At 39.3% G+C, this 16,121-nt stretch overlaps 1 protein-coding gene and 1 non-coding gene across 2 annotated transcripts in view; one reads left to right on the top strand and one right to left on the bottom strand.

Annotated features, from left to right (window-relative positions):
* The window catches only part of DNAI3 (dynein axonemal intermediate chain 3), a 69,633-nt gene that overhangs the window by 7,020 nt on the left and 46,492 nt on the right, over positions 1–16,121 (top strand). The window contains exons 2-8 of the mRNA XM_026004806.2: positions 1,611–1,706; positions 2,118–2,156; positions 8,446–8,627; positions 9,206–9,310; positions 9,871–10,020; positions 11,081–11,280; positions 15,270–15,386. Of these exons, the coding sequence (XP_025860591.2) occupies positions 1,625–1,706; positions 2,118–2,156; positions 8,446–8,627; positions 9,206–9,310; positions 9,871–10,020; positions 11,081–11,280; positions 15,270–15,386 (875 nt within the window). The 5' untranslated portion in view covers positions 1,611–1,624. The remainder of the gene's footprint in view (positions 1–1,610; positions 1,707–2,117; positions 2,157–8,445; positions 8,628–9,205; positions 9,311–9,870; positions 10,021–11,080; positions 11,281–15,269; positions 15,387–16,121) is intronic.
* Positions 4,212–4,314, bottom strand: LOC112924524 (U6 spliceosomal RNA). Its single transcript, XR_003235906.2, has one exon. It is a non-coding gene; the product is annotated as a U6 spliceosomal RNA (small nuclear RNA).

The raw sequence follows: 16,121 nt of genomic DNA, 5'->3' as shown, positions 1-16,121 counted from the left end.
ATGTGAAAAATCTGAAGTAAAAAATGTATGTCACAAACGCACCCTCCCACTTTGGTCCAGATTTAGTAATCGAGGGACAAGGCATAAAATGAAAGTCAGGATATTCTGACTGGACTAAGAAATAATTTTCAACCTGTACTGGTTTATTAAAATGAGGCAACAAGGTGCACCTGGGTGGTGAAGTCGGTTGAGTGACTGACTCTAGATTTGGGTTCAGGTCCTGGTATCAGGGTCGTGAGATCAAGCCCTGTGTTGAGCTCTGCATTCAGAGCAGTCTGCTTGAGATTCTTTCTCCCTCTCCCCCTGCCTCTACTGTCATGCTCTCTCTTTCTCTCTCTCTCTCTCAACAAACAAATCTTTTGTTTTTGAGATTTTTTAATTTATTCATGAGAGACACAGAGAGGCAGAGACATAGGCAAAGAGAGAAGCAGACTCCCTACAGGGAACCCGATGCTGGACTCCATCGCAGGATCCCAGGATCGTGACCTGAGCCAAAGGCAGACACTCAACCACTGAGCCACCCAGATGACCCAAATAAATAAATCTTAAAAAAAAAAAAAAGCAGCCAGTCTGTCTGATATGATTGAGTTGAGGAAGATACAACTTTATTTCATTTAGTCATTACAACCATCTTGTGAGGTAGGTTTTTTTTTTATTATCAGCCCCCCCCCCCCTAAACATGAATAACAGAGACTCAAAGATATATAATTTGCCAAGGATCACTCAGTTGGTCAAAGGCAGAGTCTGTTTTTCAACCTTGCTGCTCAGACTCTGAAATCACACTCCTAACCATCTGACAAGGTGAGGCGTAGACCACTGGGATGACAAGGATTTCATGTGATAGCAGATGACCTCACTCAAAACTGATGAGTGATTTCACAGAAAACTTTGGAGGCACTCTCTGACAGCACTAGTAAGGACACCAGGGTTACACGGACACAGGTTAGGACCTAAGTACTATTGAAATCATGTTAATTTTTAAAATTATGTACATATATGTACATTATGGGCCTGTGTCTACCAGTGGACTTGCAGCCTGTCTTTGTTGCTAGGGCACCCACTGGGGAGCCGGCCACAGGGCAGCAGGCAACAGCTCCCTGGGATGGGACAGCAGCAAGAGGTAGTGGAAGCAGCATCCTCTCTCATGCTCCATGGTGGCACCTATGGCTGAACCCTTGAAGGGTTGGCAGATCACTTTTGTGTGCTTCAGCTGGATGGCTCCACCAGAATGGCAAGATCTTTTTTTTTTTTAAGATTTTATTCATTTATTCATGAGAGACACACAGAGAGAGGCAGAGACATAGAGGCAGAAGCAAGCTCCACACTGAGCAGAGAACCCGATGCGGGACTTGATCCCAGGACCCTGGCTCACGCCCTGAGCCAAAGGCAGATTCTCAACCACCCAGGTGCCCCCGGAATGGCAAGATCTTCTCAGTAAGATTGTTATTGCAATAAACCTTTGGTCACAGAACACCCATTCTGTGAAGACACATGTCGATTTAACCAAAGGCAAAGCTTAGAAAACATATTCTTATGTTTTATCAAATGATAATGCTTATTATTTGAAAGTGTAAAGCAGAATGTACTCATGATGTTGTCTCTTTACGCAGCCTAACTCAGAGCCATGGCTCCAAAATCTCAAAAACAAAAGAGCTCAGGTGACCGAAAAAATTCCAAACGGAGCAAACCCAAACCAATATTACCTGGTAGGATTGTTTTTTCATCGATGGGATTTTTATGGGTCTAGCATCTGTATATACATTAGCAACCAAAATGACTATGGTTTTATATATCACGCAATGAAATAGTTTTGTTGTCAAAAAGTCAACCACATACAGGATTTAAAGTATGGAGGTTTATTCTTATTTTTAATTCATTTCATTATAATACCTGTTAAATGTCATAGAATGAATGCCATAGAGAAAATATCGCTAAGAGATCATTCTATGAAACAAAGATAATTATTCAAATTCTATTTAATCACTCATAAAATAGTTTGTCTTCATTGTGTATTTATGTTTATGTTTTGTGCTTTGAGGCTTTAGTAAAAGACTGTAAAAACTACAACATTTTTTGCTTCAAAAATGTAAATTTGACACCATTTAATTGTATTCTAGAGAGTGAAGAAGCAGAAACTCTAAATATGGAGAGCATGGGTAAGTGGAAATATAATTGGGAATTTATGTCCCCAGTTTTACATTTTGATAAGCAATAAGCAAACAACAATACAAATTGAAGCGATTGATCAAGATCCACATGGGCTAAAATTACATTATGTCATTTGGATATAAAGTGAAAAATTTTAAAGAATAAAGAGTAAGAGTGGAAGAGAGAATTTCAAGCTGAAAAACAGACTTGAGCAGAGCAAATCAAACATGGTATCGTTACTGAAGAGACTATAAAGTGTTGTGAGTCTGCAAGTTATTACTTTCATTAGAATGATATTTTTAAGACTCTGGCTCATGGGCAATATTTATCATGGCAAGATCCCACTATTTCAAGTAAAGAGGCTAATTTTTAAGGAAATAAACTAGAACTTAAACAACCAAATTAATGTTGCTCCTACTTTTAGAGGCTAAATAATCTTACTCCAATAGCACCTTTTGTTTTGGTTGTTCAAACTTTCCTCATAGATTTAACTTAGGTGATGTACTTCGTGTTTACAGACAGAGAGGAAACAATGAGGGTTGGGGAGGAGGAAGGTCTAAAAGCCTTGTAGTTGGTTGTAAGGGCTTTGATTTTTAGTCATGTAGGATGGGAGCTACTTGAGTGGTATTTAAACAGATGGGATCTGACTTTTTAAAGTGTCACCCTGGCTACTCAGCGGAGAACTTCAGGGACAGAAGCAGAGATCAGTCAGAAAGCTATTTCAGGAACCCAGGAAAGAGAAGGTGGTGGGTTGGGCCAGGGTGGTAGAAGGGGGGGTGGAGGTCGGAAGATGGTAGGAGGATGCCAGCTGATCTTAAATGGCACAGGAACAGGGCACACTGTCCAATAAATAATTTATCGAATTAATGAATGCACCGCCCAGAAATTTGGAAGTTGTCTTTGACTCCTTTCTCCCCCTCAACACCTCCCCATCCAAATCTAAACCATTCCACCTCTAAAATACATCCCATCCACTTCACATTATCTCCACATCTGCAAGCTTAGTCCAGACCTCCACATCTCTCATCTAGATTGGTTCCTTAACCCCTACCTGGTATCACTGATTCTACTCACTCTCTTCCAATCCATTCTGCACACCACTTGGTAATGTGTCTTTCCTGCCTAAACTCTCCCATTGTTTTACTTTTCATTATAGCAGTCCTGGATCTGCCTTTCTCTCTCTCTCTCTCTCTCTCTCTCTCTCTCTCTCTCCTCTCCTCTCCTCTTCCCCTCCCCACCACTATCCTACCCTAACCTAGAGCCCACCAGCCTTGCTTAGCACAGAGCACACCAAATTTATTAGTGCCTTGGGGCCTTTGCTCTTGCTACTCCTGATACCTGGATAGATTTCTATGCAATATCACCTTTTCACTAATCAGATCTAGACTCCAATCCCACCTCTGCACAAGGACTTCCTTGACCTCTCTTTCACCTAGTACCATTTTATTACCTTCATAGTACTTATCCTAATTCAAAAATTAAAGTACAGCCAATTCTTCTTTTTCTTGGAAGTTCTATGCAGTAGCTGTGAACACTGAATTAGCAAATACTGAACTATCACTCCTAGAGTAAATATAGAGTTAGATTCCTATGAGCCTCTCTGGTCACAACATTTTCATTAGCCAATCAATACATAAACTTGTTTTATGTGTATTTCTGTTTAAAGACACCTTATTTAATATATATTGTTGATTCATAACATTCACTCACAGCCAACAGCACTACAACTCATGTCTGAACAATGCTTATCTAATACCCGTGTTTTCTCCATAAGGTTCATCCCAGCCTTCTTGCATTTAGGAATGCTACAAAGAACTTCAGCACTATGCTTGGAAGCCATTTAACTGGAAAAATCACCAACAAGAAAAATACAAAAATGTGGAATATTTGGCACTACATACATAGACAGAAGGACACTTTTTTACAGTTTTAGGGCTGATAAAAGATGGGAATGTGGATGTTGGGCAGCTCAAACATTTTGCCACCATAAGCATGGCCCCTAGTGATGGTAAAAGCACCATGACTACACGTTGGGGTTACAAATACATTTTGTTTTATTTTATTTAAATATGGAACATTTTACGAATTTGTGTGTCATCCTTGCACAGGGACCACACTAATCTTCTCTATATCATTCCAATCTTTATATACGTGCTGCCAAAGCAAGAATGGGGTTACAGATAAGTTTTAGCAAGTGAATCTGCAATACAAAATCCACGAATAATGAAGATTGACTGTATTTATTTCTTTATGCATTTATAATCTGTTTTCACACACACCTGGCTGGCCCTTGTGCACACTCTCTCTCACTCAAACACACACATGCACACATGTACTCTGGGGAAACAGTAACTCTTGTTCACCACTGTACCCCAATGCCTAGAACAGATCTTGATACATAATAAGCACTCAGCAAATATTTGTTGAATAAATGAATGAATAAATGGCTTTCCCTATTCTTATCTAACAGACCACCATCACTCCCACTCTTCTTAGTTCTAAGTTCTACCTTTCACCCTGTTTTCTCCTAAATAGCACTTGTCATGATTTGTACTTCTGTATTTCTGAATGTATCTGTCTAATGTCTCCCTCTAGATAGTCTAACTAGTACCAACACTATGCTTTTCACATAGTAGTTGCTCAATAAATATTTCTTGACTAAATGTGTTGACTGGCAAGAAAATCCATGAAGCTGAGAATGGGGCATGATGGAGATGTTTCAGCAGAAAATAAATGGGATAAAAAATAGATGTCTATATAAGGAGAAAAAAACAAAACCTTTGTATGTTGTAGTAAGACTTGAAGGTAGGTGTTGATTTATTTTATACTATAGCATCTCTCTTCTACCCCCAGGCCTTCCAGGGCAATGTTAGGACCACTCCGACTTCCTTGCCATGGGGTCCTGACTTTGTCAACCATCACTCAGGACTGTGGCTTATGCCCCAGGGAACTAGGATTCCCTTTCCTTCTAAAAACATAGGGATTGATGAACTAATGAAAAAACTGTTGCCTAAGGTTCCAAAGGGCAATGTCTAGACGTGTCTAGAAAATAAATGTAATTTTTACATGTAGCTAATATTTATGGAGCAATACCTTTGTGCCAGGCACACTCTTATCATTTGTTTGTCTCTACAAAGTAGGCATTATCATGGCCATTACAGAAGTGGAGATGCTGTGACTCCCAGAAGTTAAATAATTTATCCAAAGTATAAGTCATGCTTTAATACCGGTTAGAGTATCAGTAGTGTATTGTCTATTGCTGCAAATTACCACAAACCTAGTGGCTTAAAACACTTAAAACTTAAATGGCTAATTATCTTACTATTTTGGAAACCAGGAGTCTGATATTACTTTCACTGGATCAAAATCAAGATATTAACAGGGCTGGTTCCTTCTGGAGGCTTTGAGGGGACGATCCGCGCCTTTACCTTTTTCAGCTAAAGGCTCTCTGCATTCATGGACTCTTGGTGCTTTCCTCTATTTTCAAGGCCAGAAGTGTAGTATTTTCTAATCTTTCTCTCTTTGACCTCTGCCTCTTTGTCACATCTCCTTCCTTGACTTCGGCCCTCCTGCCTTCATCTTACAAGGACACTTGTGGTTACCTTGGGCCCTCCTCAGGGATCCAATGATCTCCCCCATCTCATGTTCCTTACCTTAATCACATCTGGTAGTCCCTTTTGTCATATAAGGTAACTTATTCACAGGTTTCAGGGAATAGGACATGGACACCTATGAGGCGACTCTATTCTGTTTACCACCAGTGATTAATAGTACAGGTTTGGGAATTATACAGACTTGGCTCAATTCCTAATTCCACCATGTAATAACTGTGCGGTCACAAATCACTTCACCTCTCTGAGCCTCTACTTCCTCGTCTGAAAAACAAGGTAGTGAGACCTACCTCATGAGATTATTAGAAGTTAAATTAGGTAGTACACACACACTTCTTTACGTGGGCCATCACAAAGATGGTTCACACTGTACTATTTTATTTTTTATTTTATTTTATTTTTTTACTATTTTATTTTTTAAAGATTTTATTTATTTATTCATGAGAGATGCAGAGATGTAGGCAGAGGGAGAAGCAGGTTCCCAGTGGGGAGCCCAATGTGGGATTTCACTCCAGGACCCCAGGATCACGCCCTGAGCTGAAGACAGACGCTTAACCACTGAGCCACCCAGGTGCCCCTGTTGTTACTATTTTAAAAAGATACTATAAAAAAAAAAGATACTATAAAGACATAGACCAAAAAATGAGAATGATGAATCTCAAAGTAGGCTAACATATATATGGTCAATGGATTTTCAAAAATGTACAAATGCAGTTGAGTGGAGAAAAAACAGTCTTTTCAACAAATGATGTTGGAATAATTGTATATCTATATGCAAAAAAAAAAACTTCAGTCCATATTTCACATCATATGCAAAAATTCACTCAAGATAGATCATAGATATTAATATAAAACCAAATATTATAAAACTTCTAGAAGAAAACCTAGGAGAAAAATCTTTGTGACCATGGATTAGGCAAAGATATCCTAGATATAACACTCAAAGTCATAAATCTTAAGAAATCTTTGCCTTATCGATCTTTTCTTTTATGGATTATCAGTCAGAAATGTAAAGGAATGAACCATTGCTACATGCAACAACACGATTGAATCTCAAATCATTTTGCTGAGTAAAAGATAAATAAACATGCTGTGTAATTGCATTTGTAAGAATACATGCTGTGTAATTGCATTTGTAAATATTCCATGAACAGTGAACTAAGCCATAAGTAATAGAAAGCAGATCAGTGGTTGCCTAGGGGCGAGGGAGGCAGGCAGGGAGGAAGGGACAAGAGGAAACAAGAGGGATTATGGATGTGTTCTTTATCTTGATTGTGGTGATGGCTTCATGGGTGTATGCATATATTTATCAAATTGTACACTTTAAATACATCCAGTTTATTATTTGTCAATTATGTTTTAATAAACTGCTTTTTAAAAAGTAAATAGCAGGGTAGCCTGGGTGGCTCAGTGGTTTAGCGCCGCCTTTGGCCCAGGGCGTGATCCTAGAGAGCCGGGATCAAGTCCCACGTCAGGCTCCCTGCTTGTAGCCTTCTTCTGTCTCTGCCTCTCTCTCTCTCTCTCTCTCCTCATTAATAAATAAAATGTTAAAAAAAAAAAGTAAATAGCAAGCAAAATGTTAAATAAATAAACAGATGAAATACATGAGAGTTATTTAAATTAGCTCTGTTTCAAAATGCAGGGCAATTGAGGTATAAGCTAAGGTTTGTAGGGGATAGGCCTCTTCCTTGTACACACACAGTAAGATTCTGAGGAGTAAGTTACTTAGTGCTTAAGTCTGTCTGTGGCTCCTGCTCTATCAACTACTAAGTCAGTAACTACCACTCACTGTATCTTGTGGGATGTAATCTGTCACTTCCCCCACCATGTGTGAGGAAGGAACAGGACCCTCTCCTGTGCTCTGCTGTGTCCACACATTAGAAAGAAAGTACAGCATGGTAGTAAGAATGCAGGGACCTTAGTTTGGATCCCAGCTCCCCCATTTTCAACTCCCAGGAAGGGAAAAATGAAAGTTTGTCCCTAATTTATGAACAACTTGTATTCCAAATGTTTATTATGCCAACTGATTGCAATTTGGAATACATCTCCACATATAATCATAATGTGTTATGCACATAGTCATTCCCCTCCCCTCCAAATTACCTGATAGTTTGTGTCATAGAGCCACTAGGGTGGGGGGGTAAATATTTCTTTTTTGGAGGGGGGGGATAAATCTTTCTATAGGAAAATAAGCCCTAAATTCCACTTTAAGAGGCCACATGCACTTCTCCCCTTGCTGGCACATCTGTTGAGCAGTAGGAGAAAAGATGTCAGGATGTCCAGGTGTATAGGGTCTGGAAAAGATGAGAGTGGGCTCTGGGACCCTGGAAGGGAGACTTGGGGGAGGGAGTTTTGGGGATAGATGCAGAGCTGAGACTGGGACCATGGAAACTGATGATAATGAAAAAGGATAAGAAAATGAGAAGACATCTTGAGAGAGGGAAAATAGGGCACTCTTAATAGAGGCTCTCTTGAAAGGTAGTATTACCAATAATTGTTGTTTTCTTCTTTTTACCTTTTTGACATTTTCTGTAATGGATATACTTACTTTAAAAATAAGAACAATTATTCTAAAGTCTTCTAAAATCTTAACCAAGACAATTATTTAAAGCAAACAAATTTATGTTTCTTCTTACTATTTTAAGCAGTTATATTTAATGTCCAAATTCTACTTTGCCTTCCCCAGGTCATCCAGAAATTTACCCTTTGGTGTTAACTACCCAGACCCAGGAAATATTTAACTGCCGAATAGATGAAGATGTCACAGATGAGCAACCTTATAAGCTTATCAAAAAAGAAGATATTTTTGCAGACTTTCAAAACAGAGCTGCAGTATCTGATTTCTATCCAGTCAGAAAAGTTATCCAAGTAAGTGCAACACCCCTCTTTATTTTTCAGTTTTACCTCAGGAAGTTTCTAGTACATAATAACAAAAGGTAGAGAGATTGTTGAATTCAAAATTGTGCCATTCCCCTCTCCCCATCACATTTGGCAAATGCTAGCTTGCCCATGTCTCCTTTGGAATCCTGCTTGATGATCCTTTGTGAAAAGCAAACACCTATCTATCAATGACTGATTCTTACTTCACACCCAGAAAAACTCATCCTTGCCCAATTTCAACTAGAATAGGAATGTACCTTTATTTTCCCATACTGCTTTAATTTTTTAAATTCATAATTTGCCTCCAAATATGCTATAGAGCACCGACACCAAATAAAAGGGATGCTTCTTTTTTCCCATTAGAAATAAAATTGCATGGTAAATTTCCCTGGACCTACCGAGCTTTAAGAGCTATATTATGTTAATAAAATAATTTTACAACCTGGGATTCTGAGCCATAGATAAGCACTATGGTTACCCTTTTATGATTGATTAAAAATATATCAATTTTGTGTCTGAGTAAACTGAAGGAAAGCTGACCTTCCCTTTTGATTATACTCCTATAGGAATATCCCGGAGATGAGCTTCTGGTTGTTTATGACAAAGACTTCAAATATGGACTTAACTTTTATCTTATTGGAACTGAAGAAGGCAAAGAAAACTATTTAAATGTAAGCATACCCCAATTCCTTGCATTTTGTTGGTTGTCAGAAGGAAGAAATGCCTCCAGGGGAGACCTATGCATGGGTATGATTATTCTTGTTCAGCTCTCTTTCCCTGGAGCCTAGACCAGGTTCTGACACTTAAAGTAGGTAAACAGTAAATGTGGGATGAACTAAGTCAAACATCTCAGAGTAGCAGGTACTGATTGCCCTTCATTGAACAGAAATGGTAAATCTGGAGTAACATCGCTGTTGGCCACTCTTTGTCCCATTTTCTTGGTTCTCATTTTCCTGTCTCCATGACTTTGAGTAAGTTACTGAACCACTTGTCTGCAAAGTGTTGGCACCAACAGTATCTGTTTCCAGGGCTGTTGTGAAGACTAAAAGGGGCTTTTTCTTTTCTTTTGCTTAGTTTCCTTCTCCTAATTGAAAAACATGTACCAACAATAAAGAAAATAAGGAAGTGCTTAATGAATTTATACAAATGTAAAGTTTATTGTAAAATATACACATGCAGCTTTAATCTACTTCTGGTCATGTATTTTAGCATGCTATTTATTTTACTCCAGCCTCCAGAAATAGCAGAAGAACAGGAAGACTACAAGGAACATATTATAGAAGATTTATATGTTTATAGGCCACCTGTCTCTAAACCATGGGTTTCTTTGGGCAGTGAAAAAGAAATTGAGGAAGAATCAGTTAAGGAATCTACAAAACAGGTCAGAGGCTTGGATATGATCTTCAGTGTGTTTCCTCTCTATAATGCTTCCTGAGGGATCTGTGAGGTTTGCTATGTTTGCCAGTGGAAATGTCATTTTTCCTTTGATAGAAGAATGGTCATTGTTTGGAGTCTTTGGGTATTGAGGGTCAAAATGTGTTCCCCCAAAGAGGTATGTTGAAGTCCTAATCTCCAGTACCTCAGAATGTGACCCTATTAGGAAATGGGAGTCGCTAATCCTCTAGAACTTGTGTCCCTATAAAAAGAAAGCCATGCAAAGACATGGGGAGAACCCATGTGAAGAAGGAAGCAGAAATTGGAGTGATGTATCTACAAGCCAGAGAACAGCAAAGGTTGCTGGCCATCACCAGAAGCTAGGAGAGAGGCAAGAACAGATTCTCCCTCAGATCCCCTAAAAAGGAACAAAGCCTTCAACATTTTGATCTTGGGCTTCCAGCCTCCACAACTATGATCATAGTTCAAATAAATTCCTGTTGTTTTAAAGCACCCAGGTTGTGGCACCTGGTTACAGCAGCCCTAGGAAACTGACACAGTGGCATTCTCAGCCCCTGAGAAGCTTTGCATGTGAGTGGTTTATTATGAAAATGTTCCATAGAAGAATAGGAAAAGTAGCAGGATAAGGACAGAGCAGAAGTCCTTACCAAGGATGCAGTCTCAGGCACAAGTCCAGTAGAGGAAAGGCTTCAGCTTGAACCCCTAGGGGAACCCTGGAATGTAAATTATACCTGGGTTGTCCCAAACAGCAGCAAAAAAGATAGGCTTACACATGTCTCCTACCAGTCCAACACTAGTCAAGATGTAAGCTTCCAGTCACGTCCTATTTTTTGGTACCTTTGTACCAAAGTGGTCCCAGTAGCCCTAAAGCAGTGCTCTGCAGAAGAGCAGTAGGTGGCAGCCCTGGAAATAGAAAGCATACAGAGCTGGAGGGGCAAACAAAGTATAGAAAGAGATTTGGGAGGATTTGAGCAGAGCACCAGTATTGTCCACCATACACCCACTTTTCCATGGACTTGATTATGTTACTTTTACTGCTGTTGCAGATTACATATATGATTTCTCGAAAAAGAAGTAAATTTGGAGCGCCAATTAAGTTCAGTGACCAAAATGCTTCCAGTGTAAAAGATGCCTATATTGAGTGTACAGCCTACCCAGATGGAAATTTTACCCTCAAGCAACTCGAGAAAGATGTTGGCATGCAGGTAGTCCCCAAAGTCAAGGACACAAGTACTCAAACAAGATGGTAAGCATGTAATGGGGTTGTATATTTTCAAAGGCAATTATAGTGAAATCTACCACCATCCATGAATCTTTGAAAGTTCTTTATAATAAATAGAAATGGATCAACAATGATGATATAGATCTTCACAGAGCAATTCAAGAAGATCTAATTATACTCAACAATGCCTTTTAAAAGTCTTGTTAGAAAAAAAATTAAAATAAAATCTCTATAGGAAAATAAGAGACAAGTATATCAGAGTGTAAACAGTTTGAAATAGGACCATAATTGATGCTATTAATAATCACACTCCTGCTGTCAGAGAAGGGGCCCTATTGTCTCTTTACCTCTGCTTCTAACTACCCTATTCCAACACCTAAGTGATCATTCTCACATATCACAGCAGATCATGTTATATCACTGCCTAAATCTCTTCTTTGACTCCCCACCACACCCAGAGCCCTTAGGATGGTAGTAGGTCCTTCTTCCTCTGCAACAAGACACGGTCTGCCACTCCAGCCTTGTCACCCTGTTCTGAAACATGCTCTTGCTCTCCGGCCCCAGGAGCTGCTTCTAGCTTCCAGAATGTCTGCTTTTCCACATCTTCCTGCCTTTGCCCCTGCTGCTCCTCTCACATCAGCCTACAGTTGGGAACAAATCATCTAACACAAACCTATTTTATACTCCCGTGTTGAATATCTCATGTAATTGATTAAATACTGGAAGTGAAAAACAGATGGTTGTGTGACTACAGAATGGTTGTCAGTGTATGGGTTGTTCACCATCATGATCGTGTGGCTGCATAGGAGCTCTGCCTCACTGCCACTGGCCAGCATCATGAGAGAGGATCATACAGCAGATCTCTAGCCCAGGAAAATTCCAAATCCAAAATGCAAAGTACAGTTTCTACTGAATGCTTATTGTTTTCACACCATTGTGAAATTTTTTAAAAATCACATAAGTTGAGGACCGTCTATAAATCTATCTGCCCCCTTACTCTATTTCTCTTCATGTTATCATCACTCGATATGTGTTTGTCATTCTTCTCTCACCTCCCCTGCACGCTGCCTTAAAATTTAAGCTCCATGATACAGAAATTTTGTCTGTTTTGTTTACTTCCATATACTCAACTCCTAAGATATTTCCTGACACATATTTATCAAATGAAGGAAGGAAGAGGGGAGAGATGGATCAAGTTAAAGAAAAATGTGCAGAACAGACAACTGACTTGATTTCAGCATTAAGAGGAGAGCAAGAAATATGCAGTGACCAGGAGAATCAGGAATCAATAGTGCTGAGGGAAATACAAGACATGCTTTTCAAACCTATGTAAACCAATGAGTCAGAAACCATAAATATGGAATGTTAAAAGTCAGGGCACATACACATCAATACTGGGGCCAGCATAATAAATGGGTCAGAAATGAGGGAGGCAGATAGATAGACAGGCTAAAATCAAAGGAGGTAAATATAAAGACAGGATCAGTAGCCAAGTCTGAGAAGAGAATTAAGACACCAGAGATCCATAAATACCAAGAAGTGAGGCCAAGATAGGAAGGAGAGATGTGAAACATTAGTACCAAAGAAACTAAGACTTTGAGACAAATTTCTAAGCCAAGCCAGCTAGAGATTTCTGTGTTCCTTCCAGGGTGTAGAAAAGTGAAGAGCACGAGTCAATCAGGTTAGACTTGGGGGGTAGACTCAGGAAAGGACAGGGAAGTCCCAACAACAGAAACCCAAACCAGAAGGCTCTAGATTGAGTTGCCTCTCAATGAATGCTGATTTGTACTGAGAGACCATTGTATCCATGTAAAGGGAGTGAAAAGATGAGAAGTAAGCAAAGTTCTTGACCCTTTTTTTTTTTTAATTTTTATTTATTTATGATAGTCACAGAGAGAGAGAGAGAGGCAGAGACATAGGCAGAGAGAGAAGCAGGCTCCATGCACCGGGAGCCCGATGTGGGACTCGATCCCGGGTCTCCAGGATCGCGCCCTGGGCCAAAGGCAGGCGCCAAACCGCTGCGCCACCCAGGGATCCCCAGTTCTTGACCCTTAAGATGAAAACAAAATATATGAATCAAAAGTTTCAAATCTAGGTGACTAGGAGAATGCTGGTACTCCTTACCCAGATCAGGAAATCAGGAAGGGTGGCTAGTTGAGGGTAGAGAGGCTGAGCTACATGATTGTGATGGAAGCCTAAAAAAAAAAAAAAAAAATCAAAGATGAGGTTCAAAGAGGATTGAGAGTGAAAGCAAATGTTTCCAGTGTTCTTTCCACACACTAGGCATTCTTCTAAGCACTTGGTACGCAGTGACTCAATTAATTCCTACAACTGCCCTCGGAGGTAGGCACTATCCCCATTTTACAGCTAAATAAAATGGGGCAGAGCCAGGTTAAAAATAAAGCTTAATATTCAGAACATAATTTAAATCTGAAGCAATCACAAATAGATCTGAGAAATAACAAAATAATCACATTAAAAAAATAAGAATGGCTCTTAGTCATATTGCTACTTGGATGAAATCAATACATGGTATATAATTTCCTACTTAATCCTACCTAGAGGACACTAATGTGTGCTAGAAATTAAGAACTGAAGCTAAGATTTGAACCCAGGTCTCTCTGGTTCTGACACCAACATTCTTTCTGGCCCTCTGCTTTGTGCTACTGAGACTGAGCTTGCTAGGGGAAAAAAGAATTGTTTATGAAACATAAAACTCTCTTTACTCCTTATTTCATTACTCAATATATTTGCCTCCCACGGAGACACTTAACTGACATTTGCTCAACATAGATTAAATACAACCTAATATTTTTTTGAGCTCTTATAATGTGCTATTTTAAAGCTTTACATGTATTAATGCATTCAATTTACTATGACTTTATGAGCCAGGTACTTTGAGAGATTCGTGTAGAGATGAGTAAACAGACACAGAAAGGTTAAATAATTAGCTCGAGGTCACAAAGCTTGTAAGTGATAAAAACCAAGCTTCAAAACCAGGCAGCATGTCACCAGAGTGCACACTCTTAATGACTGTGCCATACGACCTTTCTATAGCCCCATACCCTAGAATCAAGGAGCTCCCTGGTCTAATGGGTGAGACTGCCAATGCCCAAATGCAACAGGATATGTTCAAGGAGGGAGAGGAGGACAGATTGGATGGAATAAGCTTCCTACCAGAGATCATGGTGCCATCATTGCTGAAATGTAAATTGTTTCTAGTTTTGTATATTTAGAGCAGAGTTTCTCAATCTCAGCCCTACTGACATTTTGGGCTGGATAAATCTCTTTTGGGAGGCTGTCTTGTGTGTTGTAGGGTATCCCTGCATCCCTGGGTTTTACCCTCCATAGGCCAGTAGCACATTCCACTTGTGACAACCAAACATGTTTCTCGATGTGGCCAAATGTTCCCAGGGTGTCGGGGTGGAGTAGGATTGCACTGGTTAAGAAGTGCCGATTTAACGAAATGAAGAGAGAGAATGATGAACAAATGTGGCAAAATGTTAATAACTGATGAATCTGGATGAAGAGTGTATGGGAGTTCCTTAGATCTTTCTTACAACTTTTCCATAAGTTAAAAATATCTAAATAAAAACTTAAAAAAATAACTTCTTGAGGACGCCTGGGTAGCTCAGTGGTTGAGTGTCTGCCTTCAGCTCAAGTCCTGATCCCGAGGTCCCAGAATGAAGTACTGCATAGGGTTCCCTACAGGGAGCCTGCCTCTCCCTCCGCCTATGTCTCTGCCTCTCTCTCTCTGTGTCTCTCATGAATAAATAAATAAAATCTTAAAAAAAAAAAAGAATTTCTTGATTATGTTGGAAACAAATACATAAACACTCAAAGTATTTCAAAAAGGCAGTCAACATGAGTTATCTAGGATAAGAAAAAATTCAATATATAGAGTTTAAATAAAAAATAGTATCTTATTACTATCACAGAAAGAAACCTTTGATCTGTCACAACCTATATTTACTTTCCTTTGATTATATTTTTGGTATTCAATTTTCTTTTAGGACATACCCCAAAAATGCCACTACACAATATTATCCAAGAGAATTTTCAGAGGAGGAAAAAGAGATATTTGGACAATCAAAGACTCTGAGTGACTTTCTTAATAACGTGTCTATAAGGTAAAAATTGTATATTGAGTTTTTTAAATAAGCATAAAATGTGTATGCTTACCTATTATGATGGGTCTTAAAAGGCAACTCAGTCCATGGTGTCTAGTTAGAGAGTATGACGAGTTATCAGATATGCATGAGCATGTGACACATTCTCAGTCTTTCTTTCCTTTCTATTGCCAGGCAACATCTTAGACCTGCCAGGCAACATCCTAGACCTCCCAGGCTAAGACCACACCAGCATTCATCTGGGAAATGTATACAGTTGAGTGTGTGAGGATGTTTTCCTAATGGCAAACTAATAGCTATTCACATAGTCCCTTTATTTAAATCTTTGTTCTTCACTCCTCTTTTTAGTTTCATTAACTTGTATAGGATCACAAAGGATCACAAAGATGAGGATGCAAAGGGTGTGGAGGACGATCATGGCAATGATGATCTTTGTAAATGATATCCTGAATTCAATTCAGATGTACCTTTGTATCTTACCCCTTACCCCTAATTCCTCTCTTACTGAGTCTGAGAGAGAGGCTTCTTCAGAGACCCACACACACTGTTACTAGGACCCTGGGGTTTCTAAATCAGAGAAGAACTTGACAAAGTCTCAAGTCGAAATCAGAGTTCAGAGGAAGTGGAACCAGTGGTGGAAAGGTCTGCCAGTTGTACCCTGTAGGTTGGTTTCCATTTCTTTCCAAAATTAAAAATCTATTGGTCAAGTTCATACATAGCCCATGGTAAGCTTTT

The sequence above is a fragment of the Vulpes vulpes genome, chromosome 3, assembly GCF_048418805.1.
Source record: "Vulpes vulpes isolate BD-2025 chromosome 3, VulVul3, whole genome shotgun sequence".
NCBI classification, from domain to species: domain Eukaryota; kingdom Metazoa; phylum Chordata; class Mammalia; order Carnivora; family Canidae; genus Vulpes; species Vulpes vulpes.
The sequence above is the reverse complement of the archived record's forward strand: the minus strand, read 5'-3'. Positions and strand labels throughout refer to the sequence as shown.